We start from the raw sequence: 19,482 nt of genomic DNA, 5'->3' as shown, positions 1-19,482 counted from the left end.
GGTAACAATACTGGCAGGAAAGGAGGAAGGTAGCAAGAAAGGACAGAAGGAAGGGGAAAAAAAACCAAGGGAAGGAAAACCTTTCTAAGTACTGACAAGGCCATCACCCCTTTCACTGAGTACCTTTATAGGACAAAATCCATGAACTTGTTAGGTTTCTCTCTCTTTGCCAAGACTGTCCCTCCTCCTAGAACCTTTGTAGAGACCCCAGGAGCACAGCCAGCACTTTAATTAGAGGCAGGAAACTCCAACAGTTGCAGGGCTGCATCTGAACACCTTGGGTTTCAGCCCAGCTCTCATTCTCACCATTCTCTGTCCTGTGGCACAGTTCTAAACTCTGCACCTCTGAGTCATCACCTCTAAAATGAGAATAAATTAGAGCCTCAAGAAGTTTTGAATACTAAATCCAGTATCTAAGTCCGTGGCCAGGGGGTCACTTAGGAATCCTTAGTTTGCACAGCGTTTGAAAATGTTCCCCTTTGGGTTCTCCCTACATACTCACAGCTGAAATCATAGAGTAAATTATTTACACACTTATTTGTTTATTCCGTGACTCTCTTAGATTACCGGGTTAATGTGGGCAGAAAGGATGTGGGTACCCCTTTTCGCCATTTTAACTTCAGGTTTTGATAGACTCTAGGTATTGGTAAATAGTTCACTTGGTTGAAAAATGTAACCATTTCCTTGTGCTTGTTTTCCAGAGACCTAAGCATTTGAGAGCAAAGCAAACATAGAGGCCATTTTCCCTGACCTGCAGAAGAGTTCACAATGGAGACTTCAGCCACTACAGAGCCCTACTACAACACAGACACCAAGAATGACTTCTTTACTGGACTCTTATGTGTGAGCATGGACGTGCGGGCATTTGGAATCACAGTGCTGACCCCCCTATACTCCTTGGTGTTCATCATTGGTGTGATAGGCAATGTCCTAGTGGTTCTGGTGCTGATACAGCACAGGAGGCTTCGAAGTATGACTAGCATCTACCTATTCAACCTGGCTATCTCTGATCTAGTCTTCCTCTTCGCATTACCTTTCTGGATTGACTATATGATAAAAGGAGACTGGATTTTTGGTGATGCCATGTGTAAGTTCCTTTCTGCATTTTATTACCTGGGCTTGTACAGTGACATGTTTTTCATCACCCTGCTTACAATTGATAGGTATCTAGCCATTGTCCATGCTGTGTTTGCCCTGCGAGCCCGAACTGTCACTTTTGGTATCATTACCAGCGTCATCACTTGGGTCCTGGCCATCTTGGCTTCCGTTCCTTGTCTGTGTTTTTTCAAGGCCCAGTTGGAGTTCACTTACAATACCTGCAGAGCGGATTTGCCCAAGGAAAGCCTAAAATATTTTTTGAGGTTTCAGGCTGTAACAATGAACCTCCTTGGACTAATTTTACCTCTCTTGGCCATGATTATCTGCTACACAAGGATCATCATTGTTCTACATAGAAGACCCAATAAGAAGAAGGCCAAAGCCATGCGTCTGATTTTTGTTATCACGCTTCTCTTCTTCCTCCTCTGGACCCCCTACTATCTGGCTGCATTTGCTTCTGCTTTTGAAGACTTCCTATTCACCAGTGAGTGTGAGAGAAACCAACAGTTGGACCTGGCCTTGATGGTAACTGAGGCTATTGCCTATACCCACTGCTGTGTCAATCCATTCATTTATGTCTTTGTGGGTAAGCGGTTCCGGAAGTACCTCCAGCAGCTGTTTCAGAGGCGTACAGCTATTTCCCTGGCAAAATGGCTGCCCTTCCTCTCTGTGGACCGAACTCAGAGTGCCAATTCCGTGTCTCCACCCACAGGGGAGAATGAGCTCTCTGCTGGTATCTAATTCGGATCCCTGGATGCTAACCAAGATCCAGAAGAGAGTGAAAAAATAGTGACTCTCCAACATAGATGTCTTGTAGACCAGCGGGACCTTGCAGGTAGCTGAGATAGAAGTCAACTCTTTAACATTTGCCATTATCTTCTTCCTGTCAGAGAGGAGATGTATGAACAAATTGTGACATTCCAAAGACCAGGTCAATAGGTTTCAGGGAAGGGCTTAGATACAGTAAGAGGTAGCGTTTGTGGTCATTAGGACTGTCAAATAAAGTGAACCCTACAATGATTGTGGAACCAGTTAAGTCTACGATTGTGTGTACTCTGAACCTAGAAGTCAAAGGCAGATCACAGATACCTTCTCTGCTGTACTCCCACTGCAGGGCCTGAACTCTTGAAACCCCTTAAATTTAAGATCTATTGAGGCACTGCTTTATCATTTCGGTAGTAAAGTCATTAGAGAGAGATTTATAATTGTTAAAACCAAAGACTATGGCAAGTCAATAGGCAAAGACATTCACCTTGCCTATTTATATTCTTCTCCTTAAGGGAAGTGGCCTCTTAGTATATAATATAATATAATTAATATAATATATGTAGTGTATGTTAACCTCAGAGATGTTATCCTGCTGGTTCTATATATCTAGTCTAGAAAAATAATTTCTAGTGCATTGTCTTTGGTTAACAGCATGACAAATATGTACAGAGTTTAAGAAGCACTCTGGAATAATTTTACCATGTTTGACCATGGAACTCAGTTTACCTAGTGGTTCCATTTTCAGTGGCTGCCACCTGCTTCACCTAGGAGAACTTAATTGGTTTGATAACTCCATTTATTACTCTTATCTCATGATAGAAAAAAGATGGACTTTTGTTTTATAATGCTTTATTCATCACAAATGACTTCTATCAACTTATTACTTCATTGATCTTATACCTTTTTAAATAGAAATTCCTAATTTTTTGGGTTTTGTTTTATTGGTTGGTTTTTGGGTTTTGGAGGAGGTTTGTTTTCTGTTTGGTTGACTTGTTGGTTAGTTTGGGTTTTCAAGATAGGGTTTCTTTAGGTAGCCTCAGCTGTCCTTAAACATGTTCAGTAGAATATGAGTTCGCTGGCCTCGATCTCATAGAGATCCACTTGCCTCTGCCTCTCAATCGTTGGGATTTAAGGAGTGCACCACTATTGCCTGGCTTGAAGTCTCTAATTTTGATGTAATAAATTTTATTTTTTTTTCAAAATTTTGCTTCTGGTATTTAAATATTGTTTTAAGTTTTCATGGGCCCATCTTTTCTAATTTGTTCTATACTTTCTTCTGTTACTGCAACATTTCATTTCTTTTTAGATCTTTAATCTGACATGTAACTGTGACATGTTGCCCAACTTTTCAGAGATTAATTCTTCCAATCTTTGAAGTATAGATGATAGAGGAATCTATGGGTTGTCATGAAGAATGACTGACAATGTACACAAAATGCCAATGTGAGTATCTGCTACATAGTATCATATAAATAACTATACAGTTAAAATAAATGTATTTAGTTATAATATTTCTGAGTCATAGAGTATCTGAAGATATAGCAAAAACATAAAGATGGTTTTAATAATTAAAGTTTCAGAAATACCAACCAACAAAAAATAAATTTTTACTTTTTTCTTAATCAGAAGGTAGTGTCAGCAAAGGGCATTAAAAAGCCCTGATGTAGGCTGATTTTGTTTCTTCTCTGTAGAGTTTCATAGGGTGCATGGATTTGGTCTTTGCAGCTCTGCATCCTCTAAAATTGCCAAATATTTGTTTTTAGTCTTTTCAATTCCCATTCTCACTTTCTAGAGTAAGAACTAACTGTTTTAAAAGAGCTGGTAGAGCTGGTCTGGGACTGAATAAGCATGGGTTGAAACTGGACTCTCTGAGCATGGCGGACAATGAAGGCTGATGAGAAGCCAAGGACAATGGCACTAGGTTTCGATCCTAATACATGAACTGGCTTTGTGGGAGCTTAGCCTGTTTAGACGCTCACCTTCCTGGACATAGATAGAAGACCTTCGTCTTCCCGCAGGGCAGGGAATTTGGACTGCTCTTCAGTATCGAGAGGGAGGGGGAATGGTGTGGGGGGGAGTAGAAGAGGAGTGGGGATAGGGGGAGGGGAGTGGGGGGAGGGGCAATATTTGGGAGGAGGGGAGGGAAATGGGAAACGGGGAGCAGGTGTAAATTTTAATTAAAAAAGAATAAAAAAAACAAATAAAAGAGCTGGTAGACTGTTGTTCTGTGCCACATCTGGATACCATCTTCCTAACAGCTTTGTTCAGAATATTTCCTGTCCCCTGCCATACCACCATAAGTGGGAAACCCATCAAGACCACCTTAGTTAGAGTGACTACCGTTGCCTTGCCCACCTAGAGCAGCTTGGTCCTACTATTTCCATGGGCAATATACTTTGTCCTGGATATTAGTGAGTTTTTATCAATACTATGACAGAATACCCAAATAAAGAAACTTAAGGAAGAAAGGGTGCATTCAGTTCACAGTTTGAATTCACAGTCTTTCATCATAGTGTGTGAGTTGGTTGGTCATAATGCATTCAAATAAAAAGCAGATAGAAGTATGCTAGTGTTCCAACTGCCTTCTCCTTTATATTTAGCCCATGACCACGGCCCATGGAACAGTTCAACCCACATTCAGGGTGGGCTTTCCCACCTCAGGTATATCTCTTTGGAAATGGTCTCTTAAGCATGTACAATACTTTGTATTTAAGGTGACTCTAAATCTCATTGGGGTGGAAAGATTAGACAACACACATCCCTTATCAAATTGACAACCTTGGGCTCTAAAGCCTCATATTCAATTCATAATGCACAGGACACTTTCCATATCCAGAAGCCTCCAGCATCTTAACTAATACAAAATTGTTCAAAACTGTAAGTTCAGAGTCTCTTATATGTCTCAGTCTACTTCTTACCTGCAAGCCCCTGTAAAAATAAAAAAAGTGAGTTATACCTTTTTTTATAAAAAACAATAATTTATATTACATATAGAGGTATAATTTATATATTAAATTATACTATAATATGTAGGTGGAGTTTTTAATCAGGACCACTGTCTTCCCAATAGCACATAGAGACTTATTATTAATTATAAATGCTCAACTGATAGCTTAGGCTAATTACTAATTAGCTCTTACAACTTAAAATAACCCATGATTCTTAGCTACGCTCTACCATGTAGCAGTACCTTTTTTCAGCACAGCATGATCATCATGTTTCTCTCCACAACTCACTGGTGACCCATCCTCTTTCTTCCCTACACTCTTTTTGTCCCCAAGTCCCACCTAACCTTTTCCTGTCTAGGTACTAACCAGTCAGTTCGTTATTAAACCAATGAGAATAACAAATGCTAACAGTGTATAAAAAGATTGTTCCACAGCAACAATAGAAAAGGCTTGATATGATTTTAAATATAAAAAGGGGGAAATTTGGCCTGGCGGTGGTGGCGCACGCCTTTAATCCCAGCACTCGGGAGGCAGAGGCAGGCGGATCTCTGGGAGTTCGAGACCAGCCTGGTCTACAAGAGCTAGTTCCAGGACAGGCTCCCAAACCACAGAGAAACCCTGTCTCGAAAAAAACCAAAAAAAAAAAGGGGGGTGGGAATTTTTAATTATAAAATCACTCCCCCCAGAACATATTTTCTACCACTTTTTTGAAATTGTTTGATGCATCTTCTAATATACAATGACACACAATGAACATTCTAGTTCCAAAAGTTAGGAAGGGAAAATAATGAGAAAAGACAAGACCAAAACAAGACTGAAACCCAAAAAGGAAAACACCAAATGCTGCAGCTCCGTATCTGACACTTGAGACACATGATAGAATCATCTGATGTCCAACGGTCTTGGGAAGCCCCAGTCCTATAACCCCTGGGCGACCTCCATTATATTTCTACAGTTTTCCTCAGTGCACACAGTCCTGACATGGCCTTCTTCCTGAGGTTTCCAGTGAAACTCAGATTTCACTTGCGTAGTTGCATAGTTTCGTGTGTAATGACTTCTTAAGGCCTCCTTTCAGGAAATCTGATCCTTTTACATATTACCTAGCCTTATAAACCTGTATTCCCTCTGGAAACTGATCCACCAATCAGTTTCCAGAATTATAAGGAGCCAGACACACATACAAACCCTGTTTGATTTTTTTGGGGCATGAACTGAGTGATAATTAGTTAGCATCTTGCCACATATCAATCTTGGGGTGTTCCTTCTTTTATTGTATAAGGTAAGGGCATTCCATCTACTGTGGTTGATAAGCTCATGTGTCTGGTGTTTTTGATATGATATAGTATAATCACAAGAGTCTTTATTTATTGGTACAAATAAATACAAAGTTTGTGTCTCCTGGTATGCTGGCAAGCAGTGATTACTTACTTATATAAACATGATATGTAGTCATTCTTTCTTGGTATTTTTTCTCAAAACAGAGTAACTTCAGTCAAGGCTGTGCTGTATAAAATAACATCATTCAAGGCTAAACACTCTGAAAGTTGGTATAACATAGCAAAACTAGAGCAGACTCAGCCATTCTCACTACATGAAAGGTTTTTTTCTGAAATTCAAACTCTGCTTCAAACCAGCCCATTCTGAAATCTTTTTCTGTAAGTTATTTAAGATCTAGGTTTCATCTGAATAGAGTTTTTGATAAAACTCCTCAGCCTGCATAACCTACAGTGTATAATTATAACTTGGAGGACCAGCAGACAGTTTCAAAGCACATTGTCATTTATACTCTCTAAAATGTTGCTTAGTAGTCAGGAAAGTTAGGAGAATCCCCACTTCACAGATGCAGAAATACAATGAGAAAAGTGATGGTTGCTGTGCAGATATGGGAAGCACTCACTATTGGTCAGATTTTATTATTTGTTAATTGAAAATAGATTTTTTTCATATAATGTATTCTTATTGCAGTTTCTCCCACACAAACTCCCCCTCACCTCCTCTTCTATGCAGATCCACACTCTTTCTTTCTCTCATTAGTAAACAAATAAGCATCTAAGGAATAATAATAAAAGAAAGTAATATAAAACAAAAACAAACAATTCAGAATAGAACAAAACAAATGAATAAAGGAAAAAGGGCCAAAGAAAATGCACAAGAAGCATATAGATAAAGAAACACACATGCTACACACAGGAATCCCATAAAAACACAGAACCAGAAGCAATAGTGTCCATCCAAAGCAACTACAAGGCAAATAAATGATTAAATAAATAAATACCCTAGCATTATATTATGAGACACAGAACTGCCAAAGATGCCACTGAGTCCATTTTGAGTTCCTTTAAGGGTTTGTTTTCCCTATAGGACTCCTTTAGAGAAAACTATTTTTTTTTTCATTTCCAAGGGGTTATCAGTTGGAGATAGCTTCTGGGTTAGGGATGGGGCCATGTATCCACTTCTCCTTTCACCTCTAAAACCCCATCTGCTGAAGATCTGTGCAAGCTCTCTACATGTTACCATAGTCTCTGGAAGTCCATATGTGCGTTAGTCATTCTGTAATTAGAAAACTTTGTTTACTTGGGTTCTCCCTCTGGCTCTTACACTCTTTCTGCTTCCTCTCTCACCTGAGCCCCAAGGAGAGGTAGTTGTTGAAAACATTTACTGATGAGTGTTCCAAGATCTCTCACTCTCTGCACATTATCTAGCTGTGGGTCTCTGTATTTGTTCCCAGCTAACGCAGGATGAAGTTTCTGATGATGGATGAGCAAGGCACTGACCTATGAGTATAGCAAAATACCATTAGAAGTCATTTGTTGTATGTTCCTTCAGCACAGTGGTTCTCAACCTCCCTAATGCTGTGACCCTTTTATACAGTTCCTCGTGTGGTGACTCCCGACCATGAAATTACTTCTACTTAATAACTGTAATTTTGTTACTGTTATAAATCACAATGCAAATATCTGGTATGGAGAATATCAGATATGCATCCCCTGTGAAAGGGTCATTCGACCCCAGAGGGATTGCAAAACCACACAAAGATACAACCAAGAAAGAGAACTACAGGCCAATCTCACTCATGAACATCGACGCAAAGATACTCAATAAAATACTGGCAAACCGAATCCAAGAACACATTAGAAAAATTATCCATTATGATCAAGTAGGCTTCATCCCAGAGATGCAGGGCTGGTTCAACATACAAAAATCTATCAATGTAATCCATCATATAAATAAACTGAAAGAAAAAAAACCATATGATCATTTCATTAGATGCTGAAAAAGCATTTGACAAAATTCAACATCCCTTAATGATAAAGGTCTTAGAGAGATTAGGGATACAAGGGTCGTACCTAAGTATAATAAAAGCTATTTATAGCAAGCCGACAGCTATCATCAAATTAAATGGAGAGAAACTCAAAGCTATTCCACTAAAATCAGGAACACGACAAGGCTGTCCACTCTCTCCATACCTCTTTAATACAGTGCTTAAAATTCTAGCAATAGCAATAAGACAACATAAGGGGATCAAAGGGATTCAAATTGGAAAGGAAGAAGTTAAACTTTCATTATTTGCAGACGATATGATAGTGTACATAAGCGACCCCCAAAACTCCAGCAAAGAACTCCTACAGCTGATAAACACCTTTAGTAGCGTGGCAGGATACAAGATCAATTCCAAAAAATCAGTTGCCCTCCTATACACAAAGGATAAGGAAGCAGAGAGGGAAATCAGAGAAGCATCACCCTTCACGATAGCCACAAATAGCATAAAATATCTTGGGGTAACCCTAACCAAGGAAGTAAAGGATCTATTTGACAAGAACTTTAAGTCTTTGAAGAAAGAAATTGAGGAGGATACCAGAAAATGGAAGGATCTCCCTTGCTCTTGGATTGGGAGGATCAACATAGTAAAAATGGCAATTCTACCAAGGGCAATTTATAGATTCAATGCAATCCCCATTAAAATCCCATCAAAATTCTTCACAGATCTTGAGAGGACATTAATCAACTTTATATGGAGAAACAAAAAACCCAGGATAGCCAAAACAATCTTATATAATAAAGGATCGTCTGGAGGCATTACCATCCCTGACTTCAAACTCTATTACAGAGCTTCAGTATTGAAAACAGCTTGGTATTGGCATAAAAACAGAGAAGTCAATCAATGGAACCGAGTACAAGACCCTGATTTTAACCCACAAACATATGAACACCTGATTTTTGATAAAGGAGCTAAAAGTATTCAATGGAAAAAAGAGAGCATCTTCAACAAATGGTGCTGGCAGAACTGGTTGTCAACATGTAGAAGAATGAAAATAGATCCATATGTATCACCATGCACAAAACTCAAGTCCAAATGGATTAAAGACCTCAATATCAGTCTGAACACACTGAACCTGATAGAAGAAAAAGTGGGAAGTACTCTACAACATATGGGTACAGGAGATCAGTTCCTACGTTTATCCCCAGCAGCACAGACATTAAGGACAACATTAAATAAATGGGACCTCCTGAAAATGAGTAGCTTCTGTAAAGCAAAGGACACTGTCACTAAGACAAAAAGGCAACCCACTGACTGGGAGAAGATCTTCACCAACCCTGCAACAGACAAAGGTCTGATCTCCAAAATATATAAAGAACCTACATCTTGAGAACCACTGTTTTGGCAAAACAGTAGTATTTGGTTTTCCTCTACATCCCTGTCCTATCTAGTATCAAGTTCTTGGCTACCAGCGCAGTGCTGGGTATGGATTACATCTCATGGAGTAGACCTTAAATCACATCAGATCTTGGTTGGTTACTCCCACAAACTTTGTGCCACTATTGCATCAGCGTATCTTGTAGGCAGGTCACTATTACAGATCAAAGGGTGTGTAGCAGGCTGGTTTTACCTCTCTCCTTTGGTAGTATGCAGAGTACCTTCCAGTACTATGAACGTTATTAGTTCATAGGGGTGAAGGCTCTATCTAGGTAGACACCAGCTATGCTCAGTGAGTTATGTAGGAGTTGTCTTCAGCAATAGGGCCTTACTAGCGGTTTATGGGGAGCAGACAATAGCATTGACAATTGCTTGGGTTGCTTGGGAGTTCTACTTGTGACCCCTTTGATCAATAACTCAATTATATATAAACCTTTCCAGGTACTGGAAACTTCATTTGTGAGCAAGAGATGGTTCGGCTAGGCTTCTGTCTTCCCTTTGTTTGGAGATTTCATTTAGATCAGATTCATGCGTATATATTTGAGGAAGTTCTACTGTATTAGGTTTCGATATGACTTCGCAAATTGCTCTTAGTTTTTTGATGTGCCACCTCCTAGTCACCCCTCAATTCTATCTTCCCTCCCTCTTCACATTTGATCCTCCCATTCCAGCCCAGTCATTATCCGTTCACAACTATCAATTCTACTTCCCCTTCCTAGGGAGATCCATCTCTTCTCCTAGTCCTTTACTGTATACGTCACCACTGTGGTTATATTGAATGTAACTTGTTGATACGCCAGTGGGTATGTCAGAGGAACAGTAGATGGCAGTTGAGGTTCAGGAAGTCAGCCCACCAGGAAGCAAGGCCCAGAGAGCCTCAGCCCCAGAATGTCTCTTGCTATTGCTGAGTCTTTTCATGCTTGCTGCTGCTCATTTTCCTCTGGTATCTGACATGTTGTAAACGGGTGTGGGAACACCCCCACTACCTTTAATGTGATATGATTAGCTCATGAAAATATCCTGTTCTAGTGGGCATTTTTACTTCTGGATTATTGTGAAGATGATTTCCTCCTAAGGTGTACTGTTTAACTGAAGCAATGATTTTATACAATAGTAATTTAAATAGGACATTAGTAATTTAATAAACAGAGGTTAGCTTATTGGGAAGAATAATATAGGTAAAAAGCAAGACATAGTGTTGCCTCCCACCCCTGATAAAGCAGGGGCTGCAGAGGATAGAAAATAAGAACAAGGAAATGTCACACAGCTAGTTTCTCATGAGGAGCCATTTAGACTGTGACATAGGTTATTGATTAAGAAAATAATTGAATGCCGGGCGGTGGTGGCGCACACCTTTAATCCCAGCACTCGGGAGGAAGAGGCAGGCAGATCTCTGGGAGCTCGAGGCTAGCCTGGTCTACAGAGCTAGTTCCAGGACAGGCTCCAAAGCTACAGAGAAACCCTGTCTCAAAAAACCAAAAAAAAAAAAAAAAAAGAAAAAAGAAAAAAGAAAAAAAAGAAAAAAAGAAAGAAAAGAAGATAATTGAGTTCCAGAAGCCCAGCTATCTCATCTCAAGTTCTTTTAATCTTAATGTTGAGAGATGTGTTCACAGGCTTCAGTGTGAATCATAGCTAAAACAAAGCTTTGAGATAATACAAATTAAGGTTAGATTAAAATGCTTTTGTTAATAGCTTTGAAGCTTAAAAAAAAACCAAAGAAACAATTTAAAGTTTAGAAAGGCACACAGTTGAGTAAGAGACTCCTTGAGGTCAAATAACAAGAACAAAGCTGCCCAATTATTATTAGTTGCCGGGCCTTTCTTACTAGGATTGGTTGGTGATCAAGGATGATGATTAAATCCTTGTACCCATTTCTGCCATCAGTTTCCTGATGATATAAAAAATAAAATTGTTGATGAGTGGGTATGTACCCTGGGGATTTAAAGTAGAGATGACATTGTTTTTCCATATATAAAAGTTTAGGGTTGTGATTCTTTTAAGATTCCTTATAAGATTACCTTTTGAGATAAGTAATAAAGTGATGGATCTTTTCTTTGTAACCACAAAATCAGCCTGCCAGTAAAAGAACTGGCTGAGAGAAATACCTTGCTTGCTTACACTCTGCTAATCTATGACAAATGACTTGTACATGAATGTATGGGTTCTTGGAAAAACTTGTTTTATACTTGTAATACATAAAATGTTTAATCATATAAAGAATATAAAAAATGTTTTCTACCTATATTCATTATAATCATTCACCTGAAAAATATAAAGTAACCACAATGTAATTTTTACATCACCTGAAAGATTTTGCTGGAATATATAAACTATAAGGTAAAAAATAAAGTTAGTTACAAGAAAGACATTAAGAGAAAGACAGAAGGGGATACATCTGAATAGAGGTGAAAAAAAATAAAGAACAGGAGAGAGAACAGAGAAAGACCCTAAGAGTGTGTGGGTTCCCCTTTTTCACCAGCCTCAAGAGTTGAGTTTAGGCCCCCTCATTGCCCCAGAGAATTTTTGCTTCCTCAGACAGTCAACTTGGGTGATAGTCCACTGACTCTATTGGTGTTGGCTCTTCCTCACACCCTGAGCTGCTGGAGACTGGGCCTCAGGGCAGTGGTACTTATCAATGACTTAACAGCTAATTTCACATACAAACAAAACATACCAATATTTGTCCTTCTGAACCTGAGCTACCTCACTCAGGATGATTTTTTTTTCTAGCTCCATCCATTTACCTGCAAATTTCATTTTTCTAATGGCGGAGTAATACTCAATTATGTGAATGTATCACATGTTATTTGCTCATTCATCTGTTGATGAACATCTTGATTGCTTCCAATTTCTAGCTGTTATAAATATAGCAGCAGTGAACACAGTTGAGAAAGTATCTCTGTAGTATAATGTGTAGTGCTTTAGGTATATTCCCAAGAGTGGTGTAGCTAGATATTAAGGTATATTGTTTCCCAGCTTCCTGAGAAATCACCATACTTATTTCTATAGTGGATGTACAAGTTTGCACATCCACCAGCAATAGATGAGTGCTCCCCTTACTCAACATCCTCACCAGCATTGAGTTGTTAATTGTTTTATTGATCTTAACCATTCTGACTGGTATAAGATGAAATCTTAAAATAGTTTTGATTTAGCTTTCCCTGATGGTGAAGGAAGTTGAATATTCCTTTAAGTGCTTTTTGGCCATTTGAGTTTCCCCTTTTAAGAATTCTCTGTTTAGACCTGTATCCCATTTTCAAACTGGTTATTTGTTTCTTTGGTGCCCCATTTCTCGAGGTTTTTGTATATTTTGGATATTATCTCTCTGTAGGATGTGTAGTTAGTAAAAAATCTTTTTCCATTCTGTAGCCTGCCACTTCGCACAAATTTCTTTCATGAGGTCCCATTCACTAATTGTTGTTCTTCGTGTCTGCGAGTAAGTGCCTGTGCTTACTTACTGGGATAAGTTCACCTGATATGACATCCAGGAATGAAATCAGGCTTGGGTTGGAGGTGCCACAGCATAACTGAGACTGTGACAATTTTATTAACAGCAATCACATTTTTACACCTTTATCAGACACAGACTATAATGGCAATTGCCAAGGTCAATACAGTTGTATTTTCCAGGATACAAAGAAGTTTGCAAGCTATACAGAGTACACAAGATTAATGTCTAAAACGAATTGTCCTGTCAAGTTTCCATGCTTTCTTGATTACTACAGGAACATACAGAGAATCACAAGGTGGCCAGAATGCTTCATTGACTTTGAGGTGCATTCTCAGAAATGGAAGGCAAATTATGCCCCCAGGAGCCATGGACTCTAACCTGAAAAAATATGATGAATGCCTCTCAAGGCAGCTAGGCCAGGACAACTTCATGGTTCCCTGCCCCTGGGCTAAGTGTTGAGTTCAGAAAGCTTTTTTCCTGTGCCAATGAATTCAACCTATACCCTACTTTTCTTTTCTATTAAAGTCAGCTTATCTGGTCTTATGTTTAAGTCTTTGATGTATTTGGAGTTGAGTTTTGTACACAGTGATAAGTATGTATCTATTTTAATTCTTCTACATGCAGCCATCCAGTTTGACCAATACTATTTGTTCATGGTGATATCTTTTATTCGGTGTGTATTTCTGGCTTCTTTATCATTGTACCAAACACTCTGATGCTCTTCATGTACTCTTTTATCTCATACTCCTGCTATGAGACTAAGTGCTCATTGTTCTCATTCGAAAGAATGAAACCTTAGTCTGAGAGAGGTGTAGGGAACTGCTGGGCTTGGCACTTGGACCATGTTTTCCCAGTGCATGCATGAATCAAGAGTATCAAGAAGGGAAGAGTCTACAGCTGTAGTAAAAGGAGAGTGCAGGCCCTTGTTCCATCCCGCCCAGCTAGCTTATGCCCAAAATAATCACATGGAGATATGGATTAATTAAATTGCTGCCTGGCCAATTATTTCTAGCCTCATATTAGCTAACTCTCACACATCAATCTAACCCATTTCTAATAATCTGTACTGCCACTTGACTGTGGCTTACCGGTATGAGTCTCACAAGCATCCATCTCAGAGAGGAGAGCTATAGTGTCTGCCACACTGCCTTCTTCCTCCCAGAATTCTGTTCTGTCTACTCCACCCACTTAAGGGCTGGCCTTTCAAAAGGCCAAGGCAGCTTCTTTATTTAACCAATGAAAGTAACACATAGACAGAAGACCCTCCTACACCATACAGCCATGCCACTCTGAACATATCCAATGTTTTAATGTGTGGTTTGTTTGTTTGCCTGATTGCTTGTTAAGACAGGGTCTCTCTGTGTAGCCCTGGCTGTTGCTATGTAGACCAAGCTGGCCTGGAACTCACAGAAATCATCCTACCTCTGCCTTCTGAGTGCTGAGAATTAAAGACATGTATCATCATACCTGTCAGAAAAGGAAGAGTAAACAGCATGCACTCTCCTGCCAGATATCCTTGAAGGGAAATCATCCTTTGAAGTTTGGTTGGGAAGAGATTTGGGAGCAGAGGAGGGGTATAGGAAGCAGTTAGAGTACAAATAGAAATAACATCAGTGTAGAACCCAGAAGAAAAGGGCAGGTCTCTCTAGGTCCTCATTCATCAGTCAGATAATTTTGAGGAACAAGACATGGGGTTCTGCTTTAGACCTTTCTATTTGCAATCTTTTTTTCAAAGCCTTCTCACTGACCACAAGAACTCTGTGACCAGCCGCCACATTTACACGCCCACACTTATGCATTCAGTTGCTCCATGAGTTCTGGGGAACAACTCATTGTCACTCACATGGTCCAACTCAACTCCACCCAACCACACCCTATGCAATTCTTGTAGGGTAGAGCTCCTTCTGAGAAGACTAGAACTTTCCTGGAACTGTAGCAGAGAGGACAGAGAAAACACATGTATCAAATTTGGACCCCAGGAATTGGCCACTGGTGGGCATCGTGGTGTTTCATAGGCAGCCAACCATACAAAAAGAAGAACTTTACATCCTTCTTGTCATTTTGAAAGACTGTAAAACCAGAGTCCAATCTCCATCATCTCACAAGATACCAAGAACTTCTTACTTGTTCAAGACCTTGCACCATGAATTCATAAAGACTCTTAAAAACCAAGAAACAAAGCCTGTGTGGACAAAATCCTCTGGAAACAGAGTAAGTGGTACTTGTCTTTTCTATGATGCTAGTTAGTGTGAAGGGAAATCACAAAGGCACAGGGATCCTCAACAGTGGGTAATACTTTGAGAATCAGATGGCTCCTATGTAACCTATTGCTATATCTGTAAAGCAATTAATACTCAAGAATACTGAAGATCTTGTGTGTATTCCTAAAGCTAGATGTTCAGGTATAAAACATTTTCTAGAAAGTGATCTTGACAGTTTGTTGTTGATGATTAAGAAAGTAAACCGGCATAAAAAGACAAGAAATGCCTTTCAGGGAAATCTATTTTAAAAGATATCCTTGTTCATATAAAGGCCAACATAATATAGTATATGAAGAAATGGCAGAAATAAAATATATATTAGTGAAAAAAAATCATTGCATGTAAAAAATTATAAAAATCCTGAACCAATTTCTTAAAATTAAAATCACAAAACTGGGACTACTGTCTTGGAGAAGGTAGAAAGTCACCACCTAGAGGTAGCAGGTGCAAAGATAGAGTCTTGGGATACATCTGTTGTATTCTAACATGATGCGGGTTTGTTTTATGCAGAAGAAAGCTGGGTATGACTGATTGAAGCAAATTCCTATTTTGCCTTTCCTTCCATGGGTTAGGAAAAGGTAGCACAGCTACAAATTTTCAATGAACAAGAAACCTTTAGATTTTCATAGCCATTCTTTTCTGATCTTGAAATTCTCTACACACCACACAGCAAGACGCTCTGGGATTCCTAAACCAGTGAGACCATGAATTACTAGCAAATAAGTAACAGTACCTGACATTGGGGTGCATGACAGTTCTGAGTTATTTAACCAAGAAGACCTGGGTAGCAAGTTGCTACAAAATACACAAAACTTGCCTCTACCTAAAATGGTTAATAATGTTTGTTAACTTCTGTGATGACACAGTTACATGCTGTGTAGAGATGGAACAGACGTACACACTGACACTTATGAGCCATAACAAACATCTGGCATCACTCTGGGCCCAAATACTTCTTGTCATCTTTTCCCAGACACTTCACAAATGAACAAGCTACAGGAAACTACTTACTGGAAGATTCCAAGTTCTAGAGATATACATGGGCACTGGGAAGGGGCTCTGGGGAAGACTTCTACAAGCAGATATTCACAGGCCTGGGAGAGTCAATGACAACATGGGCCTTCTGCTTCTTCTACAAACACAGCCAAGGTCATGTCTACAGGCCATGTCCTCCTTCCAGCCTTCTCATGATGCTCACAGAGGGCTACTGAGTTAACTGTAAAACTACCTATACCATATAAAGGTCATGTGACATGGATCAGCCTAAGCCAAACAACCAGCCTGGTATCTTGAGTCTCATCCTATAAAGTGATAGATTGTTCTAGCAGGAATTTGCTATATCAGATCTACAGATCTTGGAGTATAATGATATTTTTCATTAAAGAGCGTGCATTGTCCCATTACCAACTGAAAGTAGTCTAGTCTCTTGGATAATAAGATAAATAATAATAACTTTCCATAGCTATGAACATTTGTTCTTACCCAGGACTGTCTTGCTTCCCAGAGCTTTTGTGGAGACTCCAGTAACAAAGCCAGCATTGTGATGAGAGGCAGCAGAGTCAAATAATTTCAGTGCTGGAGTTGAACAAAACACTCATGGCTTTCTACTTTAGCTCTTGTTTTGTGTCTTGTCCCACATTTCAATAGCTTGGGGGCAAACTCTGTGTCATCACTTCTGAGGTACTGAGCCACACTGTAGTATCAAGTAGCAATGTGCACCCCATTTCATCACCTCTGAATGGAATCAACTTGCCCCCTTAACAGGTGTTGAACACTAAGTTCAAATTCAGTCACTTGGGGTCACTTGGAAATCATTAGTTAGAACAATGATTAGTTAGAACATTAGTTAGAACAAAAACTCTTTTGTGTTTGATCCATTGAACTTCTTACACAGTCACTCTTAGAATAATTGAATGAATTATTCACACACTCATTTATTTGTTCTGTGGCCCTCTTAGATTATAATGTCCATGTAAGAAGGAAATGCAAGAGCTCCTGGCCCTCCATTTCATCACTAGGATTTTATAATCACTAAGATTAAATCAGCAGTTTATTAGCTAAAAAAATGTAACCATTGTCTTGTCTTTGTTGCCTAGAACCCTCTGTCTTTAATAGAAAAATAAATATAGAAGCCATTGCTCCTGACCAGTCCCTGATGGAGAGTCCAGCTACCACAGAAGACTACTATACAACCACAGAATTTGACTATGAGCAGTTTACCCCTTGCCAAAAGGTTTCTGTAAGAGCCTTTGGGGCTGGATTTCTACTCCCTCTGTATTCCCTGGTGTTCATCATTGGCATGATAGGCAATATCTTGGTGATTCTGGTTCTCATGCAGTACAAGAGACTTCGAAGCATGACCAGCATCTACCTATTCAACCTGGCCATCTCTGATCTGATCTTCCTTTCCACTTTGCCTTTCTGGATTGACTACAAGTTAAAAGACAACTGGGCTTTTGGTGATGCCATGTGTAAAGTCCTCTCTGGGTTTTATTACCTGGGCCTATACAGTGAGATCTTCTTTATCATACTGCTGACGATTGACAGGTACCTGGCCATTGTCCATGCAGTGTTTGCTCTGCGAGCCCGGACTGTCACTTTTGGCATTACCACCAGTATCATCACCTGGGCCCTAGCCATCTTGGCCTCCATTCCTGGCTTATACTTTTTCAAAGCCCAGTGGGAGTTCACTCACCACACCTGTAGCCCTCATTACCCCTTCGAGAGCCTGAAACAGTGGAAGCGATTTCAGGCTCTGAAGCTGAACCTCCTTGGACTAATTTTGCCTCTGTTAGTCATGATCATCTGCTACACAGGAATCATCAGCATTCTGCTCAGACGACCCAGTGAGAAGAAGGTCAAAGCTGTGCGTCTGATATTTGCCATCACAATTCTCTTCTTCCTCCTCTGGACGCCCTATAATCTGACTGTCTTTGTTTCTGCTTTCCAAGACGTTCTATTCACCAATCAGTGTGAGCAGAGCAAACAGCTGGACCTGGCCATACAGGTGACAGAGGTGATTGCCTACACCCACTGTTGCATCAACCCAGTCATTTATGTCTTTGTGGGTGAGCGGTTCCGGAAGTACCTCCGGCAGCTGTTTCAAAGGCTTGTGGTTGTACCCCTGGCAAAATGGCTGCCCTCCCGTTTTGTGGACAAACCAGAAAGGGCCAGTTCTATGTCTCCATCCACAGGGGAGCATGAGCTCTCTGCTGGCTTATGATTCCGACTCCTGGGTGTCAACCAAAGTCTAGGAGAGAGTGAGGAGATAGTACATGACTCCCCACGACAGATACTAGCAGCTGTCACAATGAGGATTCACAATTTTATAGGGTCAGAGGGAACTTATAGGTGGTTCTGGTATAAATCATTTCTTTAACTCTTTCCTTGACTGTCTCTCTGTTGAAAAATAAATGAATGAGCCAAGTGTGGTGGGTGCTCCAGAGACTGGGAAAATGGTTGGCAATGAAGGACTTGGGCCCAACAAGAGTTAGGGTCTGTGGTCATTAACAAACGAAGCTGAACTGAACTTTTACTGAACTCCTCTCCTAATGATGTGATATTCTGAGAAAATTTCAAGAAAAATATTGTAGTAGAAAAGAGTTTTGCATACTTGATATTGACATACATTATAAAGTATAATATGCTACATCAAAAATTTAAACTATAACAAACTGAAGTTAATTTATTCATTTATTTTAAATAATTATCAAGGATACAAATAGATCAAAGAATAAATGCAATAACATCAGTATAAGAATACTGATCACAAGGAAATAACAATAAAAATACATAGTTCTTTTGGTTGCTAAAAGTGGTAGAGAAATATTATTTTATTTTATTAATGAAAATGCACAGTATGGGTCCAGATAAGGCAAAAACAGACACAGACATGTGATTTGAAACAAATGTATATTAGTGAAGCATTTCTGAAGAGCAATTTAAAAAGTTTAAGATTACTAAAATGCTAAGTAGTCCATTTTAGGGTAATATTAGCACATACTAGTAAAATGGCAGATAGTTTAATAATTTCAGAAATACTAAGTGTTGGTCAATATGACATATGATACAAATAAATATTTTAAAGAATTTGCATCCATCTGGAAATATGTTCATAACATTATTAAATTAAAATGGAAAATAAAAATCTGGCAAGATGGCTCAGCTGGTAAAGGTACTTACCCCAAGCTTGACAACCCGAGTTCAATTTTAAGAACCACATGGTGAAAGGAGAGAACTGACCCTAACAAATAATCCTCT

At 39.4% G+C, this 19,482-nt stretch overlaps 2 protein-coding genes across 2 annotated transcripts; both read left to right on the top strand.

The window, feature by feature from the left end:
- Positions 1-768: 768 nt before the first annotated feature.
- LOC130873798 (C-C chemokine receptor 1-like protein 1) lies at positions 769-1,839 on the top strand. The gene has a single exon (XM_057768753.1). The coding sequence runs from the start codon at positions 769-771 to the stop codon at positions 1,837-1,839; it is 1,071 nt and encodes a 356-aa protein (XP_057624736.1).
- A 13,047-nt stretch (positions 1,840-14,886) lies between these two features.
- On the top strand, positions 14,887-19,277 carry LOC130873265 (C-C chemokine receptor type 1). The gene is made up of 2 exons (XM_057767988.1): positions 14,887-15,172; positions 17,319-19,277. The coding sequence occupies exon 2, from the start codon at positions 17,378-17,380 to the stop codon at positions 18,443-18,445; it is 1,068 nt and encodes a 355-aa protein (XP_057623971.1). The 5' UTR covers positions 14,887-15,172; positions 17,319-17,377; the 3' UTR covers positions 18,446-19,277.
- The last annotated feature ends 205 nt before the right edge of the window (positions 19,278-19,482 follow it).

This window comes from Chionomys nivalis, chromosome 4 (assembly GCF_950005125.1).
Source record: "Chionomys nivalis chromosome 4, mChiNiv1.1, whole genome shotgun sequence".
NCBI classification, from domain to species: Eukaryota; Metazoa; Chordata; class Mammalia; order Rodentia; family Cricetidae; genus Chionomys; species Chionomys nivalis.
This window is presented reverse-complemented; position numbering and strand designations above follow the sequence as displayed.

Bases quoted from the DNA above. Each gene is read 5' to 3' on its own strand.
- LOC130873798 (XM_057768753.1), top strand. From the start codon at position 769: ATGGAGACTTCAGCCACTACAGAGCCCTACTACAACACAGACACCAAG.
- LOC130873265 (XM_057767988.1), top strand. From the start codon at position 17,378: ATGGAGAGTCCAGCTACCACAGAAGACTACTATACAACCACAGAATTT.